The following is a 17,857-nucleotide window of genomic DNA, read 5'->3' on the forward strand; positions in this document are numbered from 1 at the left end:
GGATGCTGGGGTGCTGTCTGTGCCCTCTCCTGGGTAATCCCTGGATAACACCTGGCTAATTCCTGGCTAACACCGGGTGCACGGTGCTGCTGGAGGGTGAGCAGGCAGCCGGGAGAGCCCCAGGGCTGGGGTTTGGGATGCTGGGAGCAGGGGTGAGGGCACAGAGGGAGATTCCAGAGCCCAGAGCTGTGCTCTGGCAGTGACTCCTGGCCCAAAGGCAGGAGACAACAGCCCCATTCCCCAGCTCTGTTTTCCCGACCTTGAGCGCTGTTAGTAAATCCCTAATCCCTGCAAAATCATTTATTTGGGACTGTTTAGCTCTAAACTTTTAACTGCTTAGCCCTGTTAAATCCACAAGCTCATTAGCCCTCTTCAGCTGCGTTAATAACAATAATCTCTTTAATGGAAGCAACTCTGGACAGGATTTACCTTCCCAAAAAACCCATTGACTGGCATTCAGCACCCTTCTGCCCTCTGATTCCTGCCCAATTACCAGGGAGCTGATCAAGAGCTGCTTGGCTCAGGCTCTGTGCTCAGGCAGAAGGTGGAACCTTTTCCTCCTCATCCTTCCCTGGAGTTTGAAGCAGTGGGAAGCTCATCCCAAATGGGCCAGGTTGCTGTGTCACCCTGCCTGGGCTCCTGCTGGGGCTGGGCTGGCTCTGCTGCTGGGAATATCCCCCGGGATGGATGGAAAGGTTCCTGCTCCAGGAGTGTCTGGGCAGGATTCCAGATGGGCTGGAGAGCTCTCGGGTTTGCCTCGTTAGAACTGGGTTTAATCTGCTCCTTGTTCCTAAGATCTCTCCTGGTTAACAACTGAACAGCAGCAGCAACAACAAAAGAATAAGCAGTTTATCATTAATTTGCCATTCAAGGATTTTCCTTTCATCTACAAGTTTCCTACATTTCACATTTTCTAGTACTTCTGTTGTCTGCGCTCCCTTTTTTCCGTTTATAACACTGTCTTTTTAATGGCTGCTTTGATTTCTGTGGTTTGTGGAAAGGGTTTCCAGCCGGGCTTGCTTTTTGTGGCTGCAGCATCCCTGTTGTGGTTGCACCTTCCTGACACTCAGGAAAAATAACCCCAAACTCCCCTCTCCTGCTCCAGGGCTCATCCACATCACACTCCGTAATTCCATTCCTGCTGCTGGCTTTGGGGAATTGACCTCCATGAAGCAATAATCTATTTTTGAGTGAATTTGGAGAGGAAAACCAAAAGCCTAAACCAAATCAATGTTGACCATTTTCCTGCATTCCAGGCTTTCCATTGTGAAGCTCCAGAGCAGGAATGTAGTGGTGGCACAGATCAACACACTTCACAGAGCACCCTGATTTCTCTTCTTGCAGCAGTGGGGATTTTCCTGCTGGATAATTTGGGTCTCTCTCCTTATCTCATACCACGATAAGGCTGCCCCAAACCACCAGCCCATTCCTGCTCCATCACTGAGGAGTTTGGAGAGGGTTTAAAGGGAGCTGGATAAAATAGGATTGCACTTCCCAGCTGACAGCTTTTGATAAGAGCCCCAGTGCTGCTCTCCACTCCTTTTGTTTGCCCTGGGAGGTTTCCTGCCTTCCTGGGTCCTCAGGAAGCCCTGGCTGTGGTTCCTTCTGGCAGGTGCAGCCCAGAGCAGCTCAGGTGGGAAATCTGGGCCATCTTCAGGACCTTTTGTCCTTCTGGTGTCTAATAAATAATTTTGGAGGTTGCAAATGGCCATTTGTATCACTCTGAAGAGGGGGAGGGAGGGCAGGAGAGGGGTTAAGAGGGAATTTGAGTGCCTGGCAGCAGTCAAGGTAAGGTAGAGGCTGGTGCTACCCTGGCAGGGACCCCAAACCCCCTTGTTCCCTGCAACTTCTATGGGGAAACAGTGGAGAAAAAGCTTTGTGTGTGCTCAGAGGGGTCAAGCAGCCTCCAGCACCTGTCCCAGCCTCCCCCCACCCCGCTGCCCTCTCTATATTTACCCAGGGGGAGCTTTCCAAGAATGGAAGTGGTAAGATAAAACCCCAGAGGGGCTAAAATTAGCCCCGGCGCCCCGGGCTGGTGCTGCCGTGGCATTTCAGCTGTGAGCTGCACAGCTCTGGCCCCACACAGCCCCGTCCATCCCAGCCCTGCCACAGCCTCTCGCTCTGCTCACGGGGCTTAAACCACGGCTGGACTCCCCATGGGACCCCCCTGGCCGCAGCTGCTCTGAGCATCCCCCACGCCCAGGTAAGGTGGCACCGGGACCTGGCAGGGTGAGGGAGGGGACTGGACCCAGAGGGACAAATGTGTGCTCTGTCACATCCTCTTTTTGGGGTCTGCAGTGCTTGGACAGCTTCTGTCAGCTCAGGGGGTGGCAAAGCAGTGAGGGTGGGCAGGCCCTGGTGCCCAGAGCAGCTGTGGCTGCCCCTGGATCCCTGGCAGTGCCCAAGGTCGGGTTGGACACTGGGGCTGGAGCAGCCTGGGACAGTGGAAGGTGTCCCTGCCATGGCAGGGGTGGGATGAGATGAACTTTTAATTCCTTTCTGAACCAAACCATTTTGTGATTCCACAAATTCTGGTTTGGGCTCTCCTGGTTGAGGAAGCTCCCTCAGCTCCCCACACAGGATCTCAGGAACCTCCCTTTGGAGGTGCTGTTCTGTGTTCAGGAAATGTTACAGCTGCTCTTTTACTTTTCCACACCATTTCCCTTGGGGATCTAACTGGGAACACAACTGTCTTTTTGACTCAAAACTGCAGTAACCCCCAGGCCGTTCTCCATGAGGGTGGGATGATCCCAAAGCTCCAGAGCTCATCACCGGCGTGTCCAATGAGGAACAGCAGCATTAGAATTTCTCACATTTCTGTATAAATTGAGCTAATGGGTGACAGCCTGGCAGAGCTTTGCTGCTGTCAGACTTGTCCCAGTGCCCCAGCTGTGCTGGTGGCCTTGCTGAGATCCCGCTGAGCTGGTGGCCGTGTCCCCGTGGGTGATGGGGGACAGGTCCCCTGTGGCTGCCCCGGCACCGACGGGCTCAGGTGCACAACGAGGCCATTTGCTCACTTCTCCTTATCAGATAATTAACAGTTTGCTGCCGCTCCTTCGCTAATTAATTGCCCCGTGCAGCTCCTTGGCTCCTCCCAGGACAGGTCAGCCTGAGGAAACCCGAGCTGCCCCAGGGCTGCCGAGAGGTCCCTGTGCCCATCCCGAGCGTTTCCAGCTGCTCAGGTGCCAGCGGGGACATCCCATTCCTGTCCCCGCTGTCCCTCGGCTCCTGAGGCCACATCCTGTGTTCAGAGCCCAGGCAAGCTGCCAGGGTTCATCTCACTCAGTGTGAGCATCTCAGCACTTCCATCCTTCCTCCCCAAAATTCCTCAGCAGAAACATCCCAGACCCTTCTGCAGCCACGATCATCGGGCTTGAGCAGGCAGGAGGGAGGAAAACAATGGGATTCTAACACTGGCATCATTTGGGAAGGGAGATGCTGGAGGATGTTTGATCCCTAATCAAACTGACTACTTCACATTGACCTCATCCCTCAGGACTGGGGAACAAGGGGTGGAGGGACAGGACACAGGTAATGGCTTTCCACTGCCACAGGGCAGGGATGGATGGGAGATTGGGAATTAGGAATTGCTCCCTGGGAGGGTGGGCAGGCCCTGGCACAGGTGCCCAGAGCAGCTGTGGCTGCCCCTGGATCCCTGGAGCGCCCAAGGCCAGGCTGGACACTGGGGCTGGAGCAGCCTGGGACAGTGGGAGGTGTCCCTGCCATGGCAGGGTGGCACTGGAGGGGCTTTCAGGACCCTCCCAACCCAAACCAATCAATGATTTTATGGGATCCTGACTCACGTGCCTACTGAGCAGTGCCCACTGAGCTCCATTGTTCCCTCAGCCTTTCACCCACGTGGATTTCCTCACGTGGTGCCAGGTCCATGAGCACATCAGCAGCATCCTCATCAAACATTGTCGAATTTTTAGAGAATCTTCCTGATGTTGAGTATAAACTTGCACTAAAATGCAGCTGTCGGTGTCAGGGACTGGTTCTAACCCAGGGGTGGTGCTGGTTCTGCCATCCTGTAGATCTTTGGCCTCACCCTTTACCATGAGAGCGGCACATGGAGCCCAGACCCGACAAAACGACCCTGATGGACATCAACAAGATGTTCTCCCTGCTGCAGCCCAGGGATGACGAGGAGGACAGCGGCGACAGCGAGGAGCTGAGCCGGGCGGTGTGCCAGGACGACCACGAAACGTTGGCCAGGCTCCTGTCCCAGGACAGGTACAAGAGGCTCATCAACCGCAGGAGCGGCTGGGGTGTGCCCAGCACCCCCCTGCGCCTGGCGGCCACGCGGGGCTGCGTGCGGAGCCTGCGGCTGCTGCTGGCCCACGGCGCCCAGGTGGACAGCCTGGACGTGAAGGCGCAGACCCCGCTCTTCGTGGCCGTCAGCAACGGGCACGGCGAGTGCGTGCGGCTGCTGCTGGAGGCCGGCGCCAGCCCCGCGGGCAGCGCCTACAACAACTGCTCGCCGCTGCTGCTGGCAGCCAGGGACGGCCACGCGGCCATCCTGCGGCTGCTGCTGGAGCACGGCGCCGAGGCCAACGTCCGGGCCAGGCTGCCCGAGTGGGCGGCCAACTCGGCGGCCTGCTCGGGGCCGCTGTACCTGGCGGCGGCCTACGGGCACCTGGAGTGCTTCCGCCTGCTGCTGCTGCACGGCGCCGACCCCGACTACAACTGCACCGAGCAGAGCGTCCTGGCGCAGATCCGCGAGCCCAAGACCTTGCTGGAGACGTGCCTGAGGCACGGCTGCCACAGCGACTTCGTCCGCCTGCTCATCGACTTCGGGGCCAACGTGTACCTGCCCGGCGTGCCCGCCGGCGGGGCGGCCCCGCGCAGCGAGGGGCTGGAGCTGCTGCTGCAGGCCAGAGGTGACCTGGCCACGTGCCCGGGGCTGGACGGGCACGGCTTTGCTCTGATTCCCTCTTCCCAACAGCCACACGCGGGTTTTCCTTCAGCCTCGGCTGTGCGGGTCTGTGGCTGCCCCTGGATCCCTGATGTGTCCAAGGCCAGGTTGGACAGGGCTTGGAGCAACCTGGGGTAGTGGAATTCCTGCCCACGGAATGAGATGAGCTTAAATTCCCTTCCCAACCAAAGCCCTTCTGTGATTCCGTGGTTCCCACAGCCTGGGTTTCCCCTCACTTGGGTTACCCCCTGCTTTTCACCCTTGCTCTTCTTTTTGCTGCTCAGCTTGGGCTCTCCTGTACTGCCCAAGTCTAAAATCCTGCACTTATTTCCATGTGGGGATGGGAGATTTCTTCTCCATGCCCAGCCCTCGTGGGAGCTTGTGCCTGAGTCCATAGCCCCAGCCCCAGCACAGAGGTTGAGTTTTCACAGGATCATGGAATTTTCATAGGATCATGGAATGGTTTGGGTTGGAAGGAACCTAAAGATCATTTTGTTCCAATGCTGTCTGGTTTGCTCAATCCATGTCCCTTTCCTTCAGATAATGCTGGGTTGGAGGGCGGCAGGGTTGCGTGTCTTGAAGGTGACCATGTGATTTTCCTTCCACAGCTCATCCCAAATCCCTGCTGTCCCAGTCCCGGCTGGCCATGAGGCGTCTCCTGAAGCAGCCCAGCTGCTCGGCCACCCTTGGAGAGCTGGAGATCCCCAGAGCCCTGGCCAAATACCTGCAGCACCAGCTGTGATCGCAGCCTGCCCCAATTAAAACCTGCTCCACCTCCCGGAGTGAATCCCTGAAATCTGCAGAACCGCTGGGAATTTGTGGTCACAATTTCATTTTTGCTGCTGAGGTGTCTCCAGAAAGCAATGCCCATGTGGAAAAGTGGGAAGGGAACAGAAGGGAAGGTGGAGGAAGAACAGGAGACCTGAGCTCCTGATTTGCAGCAGAGGATAGAGCACAGAGCAGGATCTGATCCCCCTCGGTTTGCCTCAGACCGTCTTTACTGAGGGATTTTACACCTTTAGCTGATTTTGGTTGGAGAAGGGGCTGGGAAGGAGCGTGGAGGAATTCTTGGCTGTGAGAATGAGAATTCTTCCCTGTGGGGGTGGGCAGGCCCTGGCACAGGTGCCCAGAGCAGCTGTGGCTGCCCCTGGATCCCTGGCAGTGCCCAAGGCCAGGCTGGACACTGGGGCTGGAGCAGCCTGGGACAGTGGGAGGTGTCCCTGCCATGACAGGGGTGACACTGGATGGGCTTTGAGGTCCCTCATGATTCCACAATTCCCAGAGAAGTTCCCAAGTGTCTCCTCCACGTGGGAGGGGCAGGATTGGGGCTGGCCCTGGCCGTGTGTGCCCACCCCAGTGGGGGCAGAGCCCAGCACTCCCAGCTGGCAGCACAGGAGGGGCTGGGAGATGCATCCAGAGCCCAGCAGCCCCACTCCTCTCCCTGCCCCAGCTCTGACCCTAAACATCATCTCCTCACCCCAAAAGTGCTTCCTGTTGTGGCCGAGGGTGCTCTGTGACTGGGCAGGGCTGGGGTTTGGATTAAAAGAGTTCTGTTCTTGGTATGAAACTGTTGTGGCCTGTCTGGTGAAATATCCCATGTCGGGCAGCCCTGCCAGGATGGCTGGGAGGGGAAGAGGGAATGGCTGTGCATGGGGAATTCCAGGCTGGAGCGGGGCATCCCAGCACCACCTTTGTGTCCCTCCATCCCTCCCGTTCTGGACACCGGGATTGCCCTCACCAGTGGGGCTGGAGGTGCCTTCCCAGCTCTTCCCACAGCCAGGAACTGATGGATCAATGCTGCTGCTCCTTGGCAGCTCAGCGTCCACCCAGCAGTGGTGTTCTGGAGCACTTTGGAAGGGTGTCCCACGGTTCATTCCTTCCTGCCCTGATCCATCCCAAAGGGAAATGTTCCATGGCTCAGAGCCGAACACAGGCACCTTCCTGCAGGATTTACGGGCTTGTGTCAGGGGTTGTGGGATCTCTTCGTCAGCATCTATTAATTAATGAGGCTGTGGGGCCTCTCCCAAGGGCAGCATTAGGGCTTGGAAGCAGCCTGGACAAAGCTCCACAGGGCATGATGACATTGCTGCTGCTGGTCCCCATGCAGGTGCCTTCAGGAGCACATCAGGAGATGGCAGCTGGGAAAGGCTGTCCCGCGGGGACATTGCCACGCCCTGCTGTGGTTCCCACTCGTGGCATCCTTGTTGTCATCCTCACGTGGAGATTGGAGGGGCTTTTGGGATCTGGGGGTCCCAAAAATGGGGAGGGGTCTTCCCTACCGGGCTGCTCAGTTGGCTGTGGGGCTGTGGGTGTGAGCAGCCGCGCAGCGGTGGGTGGGTGGCAGCGGCGTGGCGCGGGTGACACGCCCGCGGGTGACACAGCAGGCGCAGGGAGGTGTCCCACGGCAAACACGCCGTGTCACCGGTCACACACTGTCACAGCCCTGGCCCCGCGGTGTCACAGACAGGCCAGGCCAGGCCAGGCCAGGCCAGGCCGGGCCATCCCCCCGTGTCCGTGACCCCGCGTGGCCCGCGGCTGCCGCGCCAAGGCCACGCCCCCGCCGGGGTGACCGCGCCCCCTGTCAATCAACCGCCAACGGGGCCACGCCCCCAGGGCGGGGCGCGCCCTGAGGCCACGCCCACTGCCCCGGGCCACCGGGGAGGACACCGGGGGCGGCCCCGGGGGGACACCGGGGCCGGCCATGAGGGGACACCGGGGCCGGCCATGAGGGGACACCGGGGTCCGGCCCCGGGGGGACACCGGGGGCGGCCATGAGGGGACACGGCGGGGAGCGCGCCCAGCGCTCAGCGCGACCCCGCCCGCTCCGCTGGGCCCAGTGTGGAGACCGCGCCCTCCCTCACGCAGAGGCCCCGCCCCTCCGCCGCCGCGCCCTGTCAATCACCGCGCCCCGCCCGCCAGGCCCCGCCCCGGCCGTCACGCGGCGCCGCCCCTGCCGCCCGCGCCGGGCGGACCCGCGGCCCCGCGCCCCTCGCGCGGCCGGGGCCGGGCCGGGGCTGGACCGGGAGCGGGGCCGGGAGCGGGGCCGGGAGCGGAGCCGGGAGCGGAGCCGGGCCGGGGCTGCCGCGGTGCCGCCGGTGAGTGCTGGCCACGGGCCGGGTCTGGGGCCGGGGCCGCCGCCGGTAAGTGCTGGGCACGGGCACGGGCCGGGGCCGCCGCTCCCCGCGCCGCCCGCCGCCTGGCCCGACCCCCTCCCCGCCCCTCGCGTTTTCCCGGATCCTCCCGAAAGTTGGGGAGCGGGGAGGGCCGGCCCGGGGGAGCGGCCCCGTGCGGGGCGGGGGTCCCTGAGGGGCTCCTCTGCGGGTGGAACGCTGCGTTTCATTGTTACCGTGCTGCTTTTTCTTGCTTTTAAACCTTATCTTTCATGGTCTGTTGGTCGTGGCTCTTTGCCCTCGGTGTACTTGATTTCCGCTTTCTTTCATTTTTATCTATTCTATTTTTTATCCTACTCCAGCCTCCCCTCCGCAGCAGTGCCGCGGTGCTGACGTGGAGCTGGAGAGGAATGATTCCCAAAAGGAATTTCTGTAATGCTGGCTCTGTCTCGTGCCCTTCCCCGGCTGTTTTCCAGCAGCCCCAGTTTAGGTGCAGGTTTGGGGTCATTTCACCCCCATTCTCCATCAGCCCCATTCCAGGTGCAGTTTTGGGGTCATTTCATTCCTTTTCCATCAGCCCCAGTTTAGGTGCAGGTTTGGGGTCATTTCATTCCTGTTCTCCATCAGCCCCATTCCAGGTGTAGGTTTGGGGTCATTTCATTCCTTTTCCATCAGCCCCATTCCAGGTGCAGGTTTGGGGTCATTTCATTCCTTTTCTAGCAGCCCCATTCCAGGTGCAGGTTTGGGGTCATTTCACCCCCATTTTCCAGCAGCCCGATTCCAGGTGCAGGTTTGGGGTAATTTCATTCCTTTTCCATCAGCCCCATTCCAGGTGTAGGTTTGGGGTCATTTCATTCCTTTTCCAGCAGCCCCATTCCAGGTGCAGGTTTGGGGTCATTTCACCCCCATTTTCCAGCAGCCCCACACGTGTCCAGTGCAGGCCTTTCTCCCAGCCCCTCTCTGCAGAGGCTTTGGAGGCTCCTAGGACTTGTGGTGGGCTCTGGCAGAGCTGGAAAAGCCCAGTTTGCCACTGGGGAGGTGGCTGTGCCAGCCAGCTACGCCCCAGCTGCTGCTTCACCAGTGGGACAGGTGAACGTGAGGAGTTATCAGCAATCCCAGGATTCCAGAACCATGGAATGGAATGGGTTGGGAGGGACCTGGAAGCCCATCCAGTCCCAGCTGTTCTGAGCGCAGCGATGCCAGATCAGTATAGAGGCAAAGCAACCCAGACCTGAGGAATAAAAATAAACCTGGAATTGCAGGTTTGCTGGGGGGCTGCAGGAGCAGAGAGCATCGTTTGGATGTATTTTTAATTTGGGATCTTTGGCTAAACACTTTGGGAAGGTTTCCTTGGCCTCCTGTCAGTCAGAGCTCAGCCTGGGGCATTACAGCTTGGGAGCACATTAGGATTTTATTGCATTTAATTTCTCCACCCTCACCTCTGGAAGAGAATCGTGATTATAATTGTTTTATTTCTGCTGTTCATGACAGCAGTCCAGGGTCAAATTTCAAACCTACCTCTCTGCTTCTGGGATAATCTGATCAGGGTATTCACAGTTGGTGTTTTTAAGGCGATTCTCTCTGGCTGGACAGATTATTTTAAAAACAACTGAAATCTTCTATTTAAAAAAGCCAGGGTAGTAAGTAAAGTGGTTTTTCCCCAGACTCGTGCGTAGGGGGGCTGTGTCCTGGTTTGGCCTCCCTCAGGATGCTCTTTGGAGCCTGGCATGAGGCCTGGGAGAGCTGGGAGGTGGTTTGGGAGGTGCTAGCTCTCACTTTAAGGTAGCCAAACCTGATCACCCTGGAGGTGAAAAATCTGGGAAGCTTTAGGGCATGGAGCGAGGAGGTGCAGGGGTCAGACCTGCTCGTCCCTAGGGATTCTAGCCGAGGGAGATGTGTGGTTTTCCTGCTCTGGCTAACTGCTACATTTAAGCGACATTCTGGTGCCTGAATTTTGGAATTGGAGGGAGATTTTGGAGGCTCCTCCAGCCGGTGAGGGAGCCCCGAGACTCCGGTGCCTTCAGCCGTGCCCCTTCCGCTGCCGTGTCCTCACCTGTGCCCTCTCCCTGTGCCTCAGGTCGGCGGTGATGTGTCCATCCCTGCGCCCGGAGCACCGCGCTGCCAAAGCCGCCTCCAGCTAGATCCAAGCCCGCCCGCTGCCATGGAAACGGGCAGCCCGGAGGAGCGGGACGGAGGGGAGCAGCGGCGGCAGGAGGGCGGCGACGCCCCTCCCGACAGCGCCGACGGCTCCGTGGTGGCAGCGGAGCCGCAGCAGCCGCCCCCCGGCAAGCTGCGGAAAACGGCCTTCAAGCTGTTCGGGGGCAAGCGCAGCATCTGCACCCTGCCCAGCTTCTTCGGCGGCCGCGGCAAGAAGGGGCTCAGCAAGTGCAAGACCCACGACGGGCTGAGCAGCGCTGCCTGTGACAAGGGCGGTGGGACAGGGCCGGACAGCCCCTCGGAGGGCAGCAGGGATGGGCAGCCCGGCCCCCTGCCCGGCTCCCGCAGCGCCCAGCTGGCCGTGGACACCGGCAGCAGGGGGGATTTGGGCCAGCAGGACGGCTCTCCCCCCGGGAGTATCGAGGGCTGTGACAAAAAGCCCTCTTTCCCCAGACCCAAAAAAGGGCTGAAAGGGTTTTTTAACAGCATCCGGCGCCACCGGAAGAGCAAGGCTGCCGAGAGTGAGAAGACAGAGCTCCCCGAGTGGAACGGGGACACGGAGGAGGCTGGGAATGCTCCTGGAACGGCAGTGGAGAGCCGAGGGGCTGTGGAGGGCAGGGGAGCAGGGCCAGTCACTGAGACCAGAGCTGGCCCAGGGGACTCGGGGGGTGACTCCAGCTGTGGTGAGGCCACGGAGCCCACGGGCCCCACAGCTGATGGAGGCACCTCCGAGGGTGGCACGATGGCCGTGCCAGGGAATGGGGACGTTCCAGATACAAAATCAGAGGCTGAGGCTGCTGCCTGCGCTGAGTTTGACCGTGAGAGTTTGCTGCTGGCCTTCCACCCTGACTTCATGGACAGCGAACCTCCCTGCCTGCACTCCGGGGACCTGCTGAGCCTCATGCTGGGGGATGTCACCTCCCTGAAGAGCTTTGACTCCCTGACGGGGTGCGGGGACGACATCGCCGAGCCCGACATCGCCGAGAGCAGCATCTCGGTGGAGCGCAGCCGTGACGCCGCCAAACGCAGCTCCTGCCTGGTCACCTACCAGGGCGGCGGCGAGGAGATGGCCATTCCTGAGGAGGCTGAGGAGTACCTGCACCAGGTGTGGGACAGCGGCGTGCCAGGGGACAGGAGCTACGGGGCCCAGGTGTCCAGCAGCAGCCTGGAGACGCACACCTCTCACGAGGCAGACGCCCACCCCTACGTGGGGGATGCCATGGATGGTGTTGACCTCCTGACTCCCCAGAGTGACCAGCAGGAGTCTGCCCCAAACAGTGACGAGGGGTATTACGACTCCACCACGCCAGGGCCAGACGATGAGGCTGGAGAGGAGCTCAAGAAGGACCGACTGCCCCGGGACAGCTACAGCGGCGATGCACTTTACGAGTTTGACACCCTGATGAGCCCCTCTCATGGGGAGGAATCCCTGTTCGAGGGCAAAGTCCCACGCCAGGGCATCTTCAGCTACTTCATGGACTTCTGCCTCCCTGCGGAGAAGAGCCTGATCCAGCAGATGATGGATCAGAAAAGAGGGCTGATGGAAACTGAAGAAGAGGGGCTTGCAGCCATTCAGAAAGAGCTGCTGTACTGGGAGCTGCAGAGGGAGCCAGTCCTGAAACGCCTGGATGTCTCCAGCAAGAAGTGTCCCCAGGAAAAGCAGTGCATTGAATGTAAAACCAGAGCAGCCAGCTCCATTGGCAAGAGTCAGAGTGGCCTTGGGAGCGAGCAGGTGGCCTCACATACCCCAAGCCGGGCTGTCAATGGTGGGGTTGCAGTGACTAGGGCTGAAAATCCAGAGTGGAGGGATTTTTCAGGGACTCTGTGTCTGGAAAACTGTTACAACAGCCAAAAGGCCCCCGGAAATTGCCTTATTCAGCTCACAAAGAACAACCCGGGGTTCGATGCAGACCTGGACTGTGGCATGTTCGGGGACTCCATCCACGGCAGTGTGTCCCCAGCCAAGGCAGGGATGTTCCCTGGGTTCAGGCTGCCGGAGCAGGAGCACGGCGGCGGAGCAGAGCCCACCCCTGGCGAGCCCCAGGTGGGCAGCGAGCCCGAGCACGCCGTGAGCTTCTCGCAGGCTCTGGTGGAGTTCGCCAGCAGCGGGACCCTCTTCTCCAGCCTCTCTGAGAGCCTGGGGAGCTCGGCCTCCAGCTCCTCCTTCACCCAGAACCTCCCTGCCCTCCCTACCATGGTCACCTTCGATGTGGTGGACGTGGAGCAGGACGGGGAAGGGGAGTGTGAGCAGCACCCGGAGCTGACCGCGGGCGAGGACATCGCCGAGGCCTTCGATGATGGCTATGGACAGAAAGAGTCGTTGGCTGAATGTGACGAGAGAATGTCCCTGGGCTTCTCCCCGGGCTCCTTCCAGAGCTGCAACTGGGGGGTGGCCAGCCTGCCCCGCCACCTGCGCCTGCACGGGCTGAGCCCCTCCATGCCCGCGCCGCTCTCCGTGGACCGGAGGAGCCGCTCGCTGGACACGGAGAGCCTGGAGTTTGAGCTGGCCGAGCCACAGGGGACCCGCAGCGGCCCCCAGCCCTGCCGGCTCTGGGCCAGGCATGAGACTGGCAGGAAGGACTCTGCTGGAGCCAGGAGGAGCAGGAGCAAGGAGGAGGGTGAGCTGGTGGCTCCCGAGGGTGGCTCGAGCTGGCCGGGCCTGCGGCACCTCCAGCACGGCGCTGACACGGCTCCCGGCGGCATGGAGCTCTGGGACTTCGCTCCGGCTGGCGCTGTGGAGAGTGTCTGGGAGCCATCGGAGCCACCAGAACCAGACACCGTGTCCCCTTTCCTGCCTCTCTCCCGGGGTGGCATCGGGGAGGCTCCGGAGAGGCGGCCCCAGGAGCCGGAGCTGAGCAGGCACCCGCTCCGGCCCTCCAACCTCCCCCTGCAGCCCGAGGCGAGGCGGGCCCGGGAGGCGGCCGGGTCCTTTCTCTTCCACGGGGATGTCCCCAAGCTGTCCTGCTTGTTACCCCTGGGAGAAGCAGAGCTGCCCCCGAGCTTTGGCTTTGCCTGCTCCCCGGAGCACCGTGCCAGGGGCAAACCTGTGGGCATTGCCCAGGGTGTGCCGCAGCATCCCGGGAACAGCAGCGGGGACACCGAGAGCCCGGAGTGCTGCACTGAGCCCCTCAAGGGCAGGGCCACCCTGGGGCACGGCAGCTGCCGTGGCACCGTCTGCAGTGTCACTGATGCTGAGTAGCTGCAGGAATGTCACCGTGTCACCCGCTGAGGGGCTGCAGGAATGTCACCGTGTCACCGAGGCTGAGTATCTGCAAGAATGTCACTGTCACCAAGCCAAAAGGCTGTAGGAATGTCACTATGTCACCGTGCTGAGGCTGCTCTGGGCAGGGGTGAAAGGGGAGCAAAGGGAGGAAGAAAACGTGGAGCAGTTTGGGGAGGACTTGAGTTGGAGCTGGGCTGATGCTCCTCTCCTGCAGCCATGCGTGGCCTTGCCCCTGTGGATGCTCTGGAGGTAGCTTGGAGCTGCCTTCAGGATTCCTTCATCACCACTGAGGCACTTTCTGGTTTTCCAGCCCCCTCCAGCACCAAGTGCAGCAGCAGCCCCTGGCAGAAGCTGGGGATGGACCCGTTGCTGGTGTGGCAGGTTGGGGTTTGTGCAGGCTGGGGGAACAGGCCTTGGGCAGACTTTTGAGGGGAAATGGGGCTGTTTTCCTCTTCTGGGTGAAAGGTTTTGGTTCAGACTCACTTTGAATGTCTTCCAGCCCAGGCTCAGTGTGGGGAGCTGGGAGGAAGGGTGCCACTTGTTCCAGAGCAAGGAGGGGCAGCTGGAAAGGGGAACTGTGCAGCAACGTTTTTATTTATTGGATTTGTCCTTGCCCCAAAGGGGGAAGCAGGAGCTTTTGTGTGTGTGCCGATAATGTTCTCCAGGTCTAGTTTCAGTTTGCTCAGAAAGATGTGCTGTCCATGGTGTCCCTTTGAAGAACAAAGTGTTGGTCCCTTCTTTGTTGTGGTCTGTCTTCACAGTGCAGAATTCCTGGTTGAAACCTTTCCCAGGCTTTGTCCTGGGCTCCTGGCCTCTCCAGGGCCATGGGGACAGGGATGAGGCCTTTGAAATAAGCTAAATTTGCATCATGCCTGTAGCTGTGAAGTGGCAGATGATGTTACTTTCTCAAAAGGAAGCTTTGTGGCTTTTTAATTTAATTTTTTTTACAGTTGTTTTATTTGCATAAACCCACAGGAGGAAAGTTTTGTGTTCCCCAAGGAACACAAAATTTGGGATGGACTGCAGCTACATTGGGCTTCACTCCTCCTGTCTGGAGGGAACAAAAAGCCTGGAAGCTGCTGGAGGTTTGGGATTTTTTTGCCTCTTTGGAGGAATGTGGAGGAGGGACACAGGCTGAGGGGACAGATTCTGTCCTGTGAGCTCCTGTGACATCTGTTCCAGGCTCCTGGTCCCTCTGTGATCCCAAACCCCCTCAGCTCTGATCCAAACCCCCAGGCCATGACACAAAGCTGCTTCCCTGTCCTGTCCAAGCTCTGTCTTCTGATTTAATTCCGTTACCAGTGATTTTTGTTTCCCCCCACCTCATTGCCCTTCCTCTATTTTTCTTTGCAGCAGACTTTGTAGCATTAAAAAAAAAAAAAAAATCCCAAAGTAGAAATACTGGAGTTTTACCACATTTGTGGAGTGAGGGATGGCTCTGCTTGGGCCAGGCTCGATTTTCCTGCTGAGTCCTGCCCTGCTGGGTCACTCTCCTGCTGCTCTCCTGCTCCACATGGATGTGGCTCCATCAGTTGCTCCCTGCCATCCCTGGATTTCCAGGCACAAGGAGCTGGTTTGGGTTTGATGGGTTTTTTTCCCCCCACCAAGCAAAATGAGGTCTTGATATTCCTTTTGAGAAAAGATTCCTCTGCCCTGTCCTTGGATGTCTGGGAAGGGCAGGGCCAGGCTTGGTTCAGCCTCTGTGTGTGATGCGATTTTTCTGCCAAGGCAGAGCTGATCTATCTGTGCATCCACAGGCTCAAACCTGAATTTTTCCATGTTTTCCTGCCAGCCTGCTGCAGGGAGTTCCACGGGAACCTGCCGTGCCATGGCTCTTTTCCCTCATCCCTCTGGGACACTGGAGAGGATTTCCTGGGACACACCTGGCTCTTGGTGCCACTGCCACACCCCGAGAGGAGAATGTGGTGAGCCAGGGGAAGCTGCCCTCGCTGGGAGGTTGTCTCCCCTCGTTAGCACAGCTGCTAATGAACATTGGATATCCCTCCCTGGAGCAAGGACAGGGCCAGCTCTGTGCCCATCTCACCCCGCTCCCAGCACACAAACCACGGGCACACCCTGCTGGGGACACCACAGGGACATTGTCACCCCCTCACGCCCCTGGCTGGGTTTAATCCCTGTTTTATTTCCTTTCAGCATCTCACCAAAGGCATCTCGGGGGTTCCAGGCTCTGGAGCTTTGTTCAGCCAAAGTCCTGCTGAGGGCTGGGAATGTCTGGGTGCTAAATGAATGTTCCAAGGTGTCCATAGGATCCTGGGGTTGGGTGTAGGTACGAGGTGGGGAGGTTCAGTGGGAGCAATACAGCCAAGGCTTGGTAATCTGACTTTATACCAAAGGTTTCTCCTCTTAATTCGATGGGAATTCAATGAGGCAAATGTCTCTGGAATTCAAATGAGTTTTCCTAATGCAGTTTAGTCACTAATTTGCTGGATTATTGGCAGATTCTGCCCCGTTAACCCAAAGAAATTGGAATTTCTGGTGCAGTAATTCAGCCTGTAAATGATCACTGCAGTAGGGATTGGATTTCACTGCCTGCTGAGCCACTCTTCCCAAAAAACCCCACTTGGGATCCATGGGAACAAACCTGGGCTGGAGCTGGGTCAGTCCAACACTGCCTTACCTGAGGAGCTCACATTTGGGGGTGGTCACTGAGGCTTCTTATGCAAAAGGACTTCCCAACCAGAAACCACTTGGAAAAGTCAGGATCAGCAGAATGTCCTGCCAGGATATTTAGGGAAAACTTGAGGAATTTGCCTGTTCCTTGCAGGGAAGTGAGGGACTGGGGCTGTGAAGCTGTGGTGGAACCACTGCCATTGGGGTCAGCCTGCCGAGAGGTTCTGGGTTCCATTCTGGGGACTTGGGGGTTTTAGTTTGTTTGTTTGTTTGTTTTTATACATATAAGAAAACGGTTGATTTTCTCTATTTTTGTATAGTTTTGCATTTTATAATCATGGGGAAATTTTACAGCCTGTTCTTTTACTCGTGTGTCTTGTCTTTCCAAGTGGTGTGGTTTGCTTTTCCCGTGGATAAAAGGCCGTTCCTGCTGCTGCCATGCCCAGATCCCACCCCGCTCCCTGGGAATGTGCTGGGGCCTCTGCCCAGCCCCTCCAGCCCCTCACAACCACACTTTGCACACACTTGAGATGTCCTTAACCCTCCTCTGTCACATTCAGCTGTCCCTTCTTTGCTTTTCAGTGTTGTTTTTAATCTGAATTTGTGGATTTTGGTGATTTCTCCCTCCCAAGTGTTTTTAAAAAGCCCACAGGATTCAGCTGAGGCTTTTCCCGCTGTCTGCTGATGTTATTTTATCTAAAATTGGGGCTTTTCTTCAATCCCTGTGCAGGAGATGCTGTTGGCTGGTGCATGGAAATGCTCTTGGACAGGTTTTCTCTCCCCTCGGTGCTCCCTGGCTGAGCTGGGAGCTGGGATTTCACCCTGGTGCCTGAGGATTGCTCCTTAAATAATCCTGGAATTAGCAGGGCTTCCCCCTTCTCCTCCTCCTCCCTCCTCCAGGGAGCTCCAGCCCTGTGCTCTGGATCACTGAAACATCTCCCTGGAATGACACTGCCTTGAACTTTGGGATAGAGGAGAGGAGAGTTTCTGGAATGCTAAAATCCAGCCCAAAGCAGATTTCCCCCCGTTTTTTTTCCCTCAGTAGAGGTGGCAATTGTCACTGATTTGACTCTGCAGAGATTTTTTTTTTGTTTTGTATTCTAATTAATGACTTCTCACCTAATGGTGCTTCTAAAAGTTTTTCTGGATTGGGTTTGCCCCATTCCCCACAGGGATGGACGGGAAGGTTTCTCATTGAACATTCCTGGGGCACTCAGACCCACCTTCCACATTCCCTCTGCCCTGGAATTCTGGGCTCCCTCCTCTCCAGCTGGGGTGTCATGCTCTTCTCACCCACACTGAGTCACCCCAAAGCTCCATTTGGGTGAAGTGAGAAATTAAAATCCCAAAAAGCCTCTCAGTTGTAAGGAAATAATGACTGAGCCCTTGTCCTCAGCTGCCCCATCCCGCTGCCAGGCTGGCAGCTCCTCCCAGGTGGCCAACCTGGCTGAATTTGTTTTTTTTTTGTTTCCTTCCTGGTCTCATTGCTACTAGTCCTTTCAAGTTTTTAATGTATTGATTGTGTTTTAAAATGAATGTTCCTTTCACTGAATTCTAATGAATAAACTGCAGATTTTTAGAGAACATTGGATGTTGCTGGTGGTTTGGTGTTTTCATGTTTATTTTATCCTTGATTTAATGTTTTTCTTTCCCTTCCTCTTTGTCTGTTGGTTATTTGCCACTGAGGTGGAATTTTCCATGGGAGAAGGCAACAGAGACCCTTTGGAACAGGGTAAGACTCCTCAAATCATCATTAAATGAGCCCTGGGAATTATCAATCCTTTAAGGCTCCAAGGCAGATTTTCTCTCTTCTCTGGGTTC

At 57.8% G+C, this 17,857-nt stretch overlaps 2 protein-coding genes across 2 annotated transcripts; both read left to right on the forward strand.

Moving 5' to 3' along the window:
• Positions 1-2,042: 2,042 nt before the first annotated feature.
• On the forward strand, positions 2,043-6,482 carry ASB12 (ankyrin repeat and SOCS box containing 12). The gene is made up of 3 exons (XM_021525323.3): positions 2,043-2,203; positions 4,035-4,880; positions 5,524-6,482. Exons 2-3 carry the CDS (start codon positions 4,070-4,072, stop codon positions 5,655-5,657), a joined length of 945 nt encoding a protein of 314 aa, XP_021380998.1. The 5' UTR covers positions 2,043-2,203; positions 4,035-4,069; the 3' UTR covers positions 5,658-6,482.
• Positions 6,483-7,940: 1,458 nt separating this feature from the next.
• Positions 7,941-17,620, forward strand: AMER1 (APC membrane recruitment protein 1). Its single transcript, XM_021525303.3, has 2 exons — positions 7,941-8,010; positions 10,103-17,620. The coding sequence occupies exon 2, from the start codon at positions 10,187-10,189 to the stop codon at positions 13,379-13,381; it is 3,195 nt and encodes a 1,064-aa protein (XP_021380978.1). The 5' UTR covers positions 7,941-8,010; positions 10,103-10,186; the 3' UTR covers positions 13,382-17,620.
• Positions 17,621-17,857: the final 237 nt, after the last annotated feature.

Source organism: Lonchura striata, chromosome 14 (genome assembly GCF_046129695.1).
Source record: "Lonchura striata isolate bLonStr1 chromosome 14, bLonStr1.mat, whole genome shotgun sequence".
NCBI classification, from domain to species: Eukaryota; Metazoa; Chordata; class Aves; order Passeriformes; family Estrildidae; genus Lonchura; species Lonchura striata.

Coding starts and splice junctions, on each gene's coding strand:
- ASB12 (XM_021525323.3), top strand. CDS start 4,070: ATGGAGCCCAGACCCGACAAAACGACCCTGATGGACATCAACAAGATG. Junction 4,881..5,523: donor GCTGCTGCTGCAGGCCAGAG/GTGACCTGGCCA, acceptor TTCCTTCCACAG/CTCATCCCAAATCCCTGCTG.
- AMER1 (XM_021525303.3), top strand. CDS start 10,187: ATGGAAACGGGCAGCCCGGAGGAGCGGGACGGAGGGGAGCAGCGGCGG.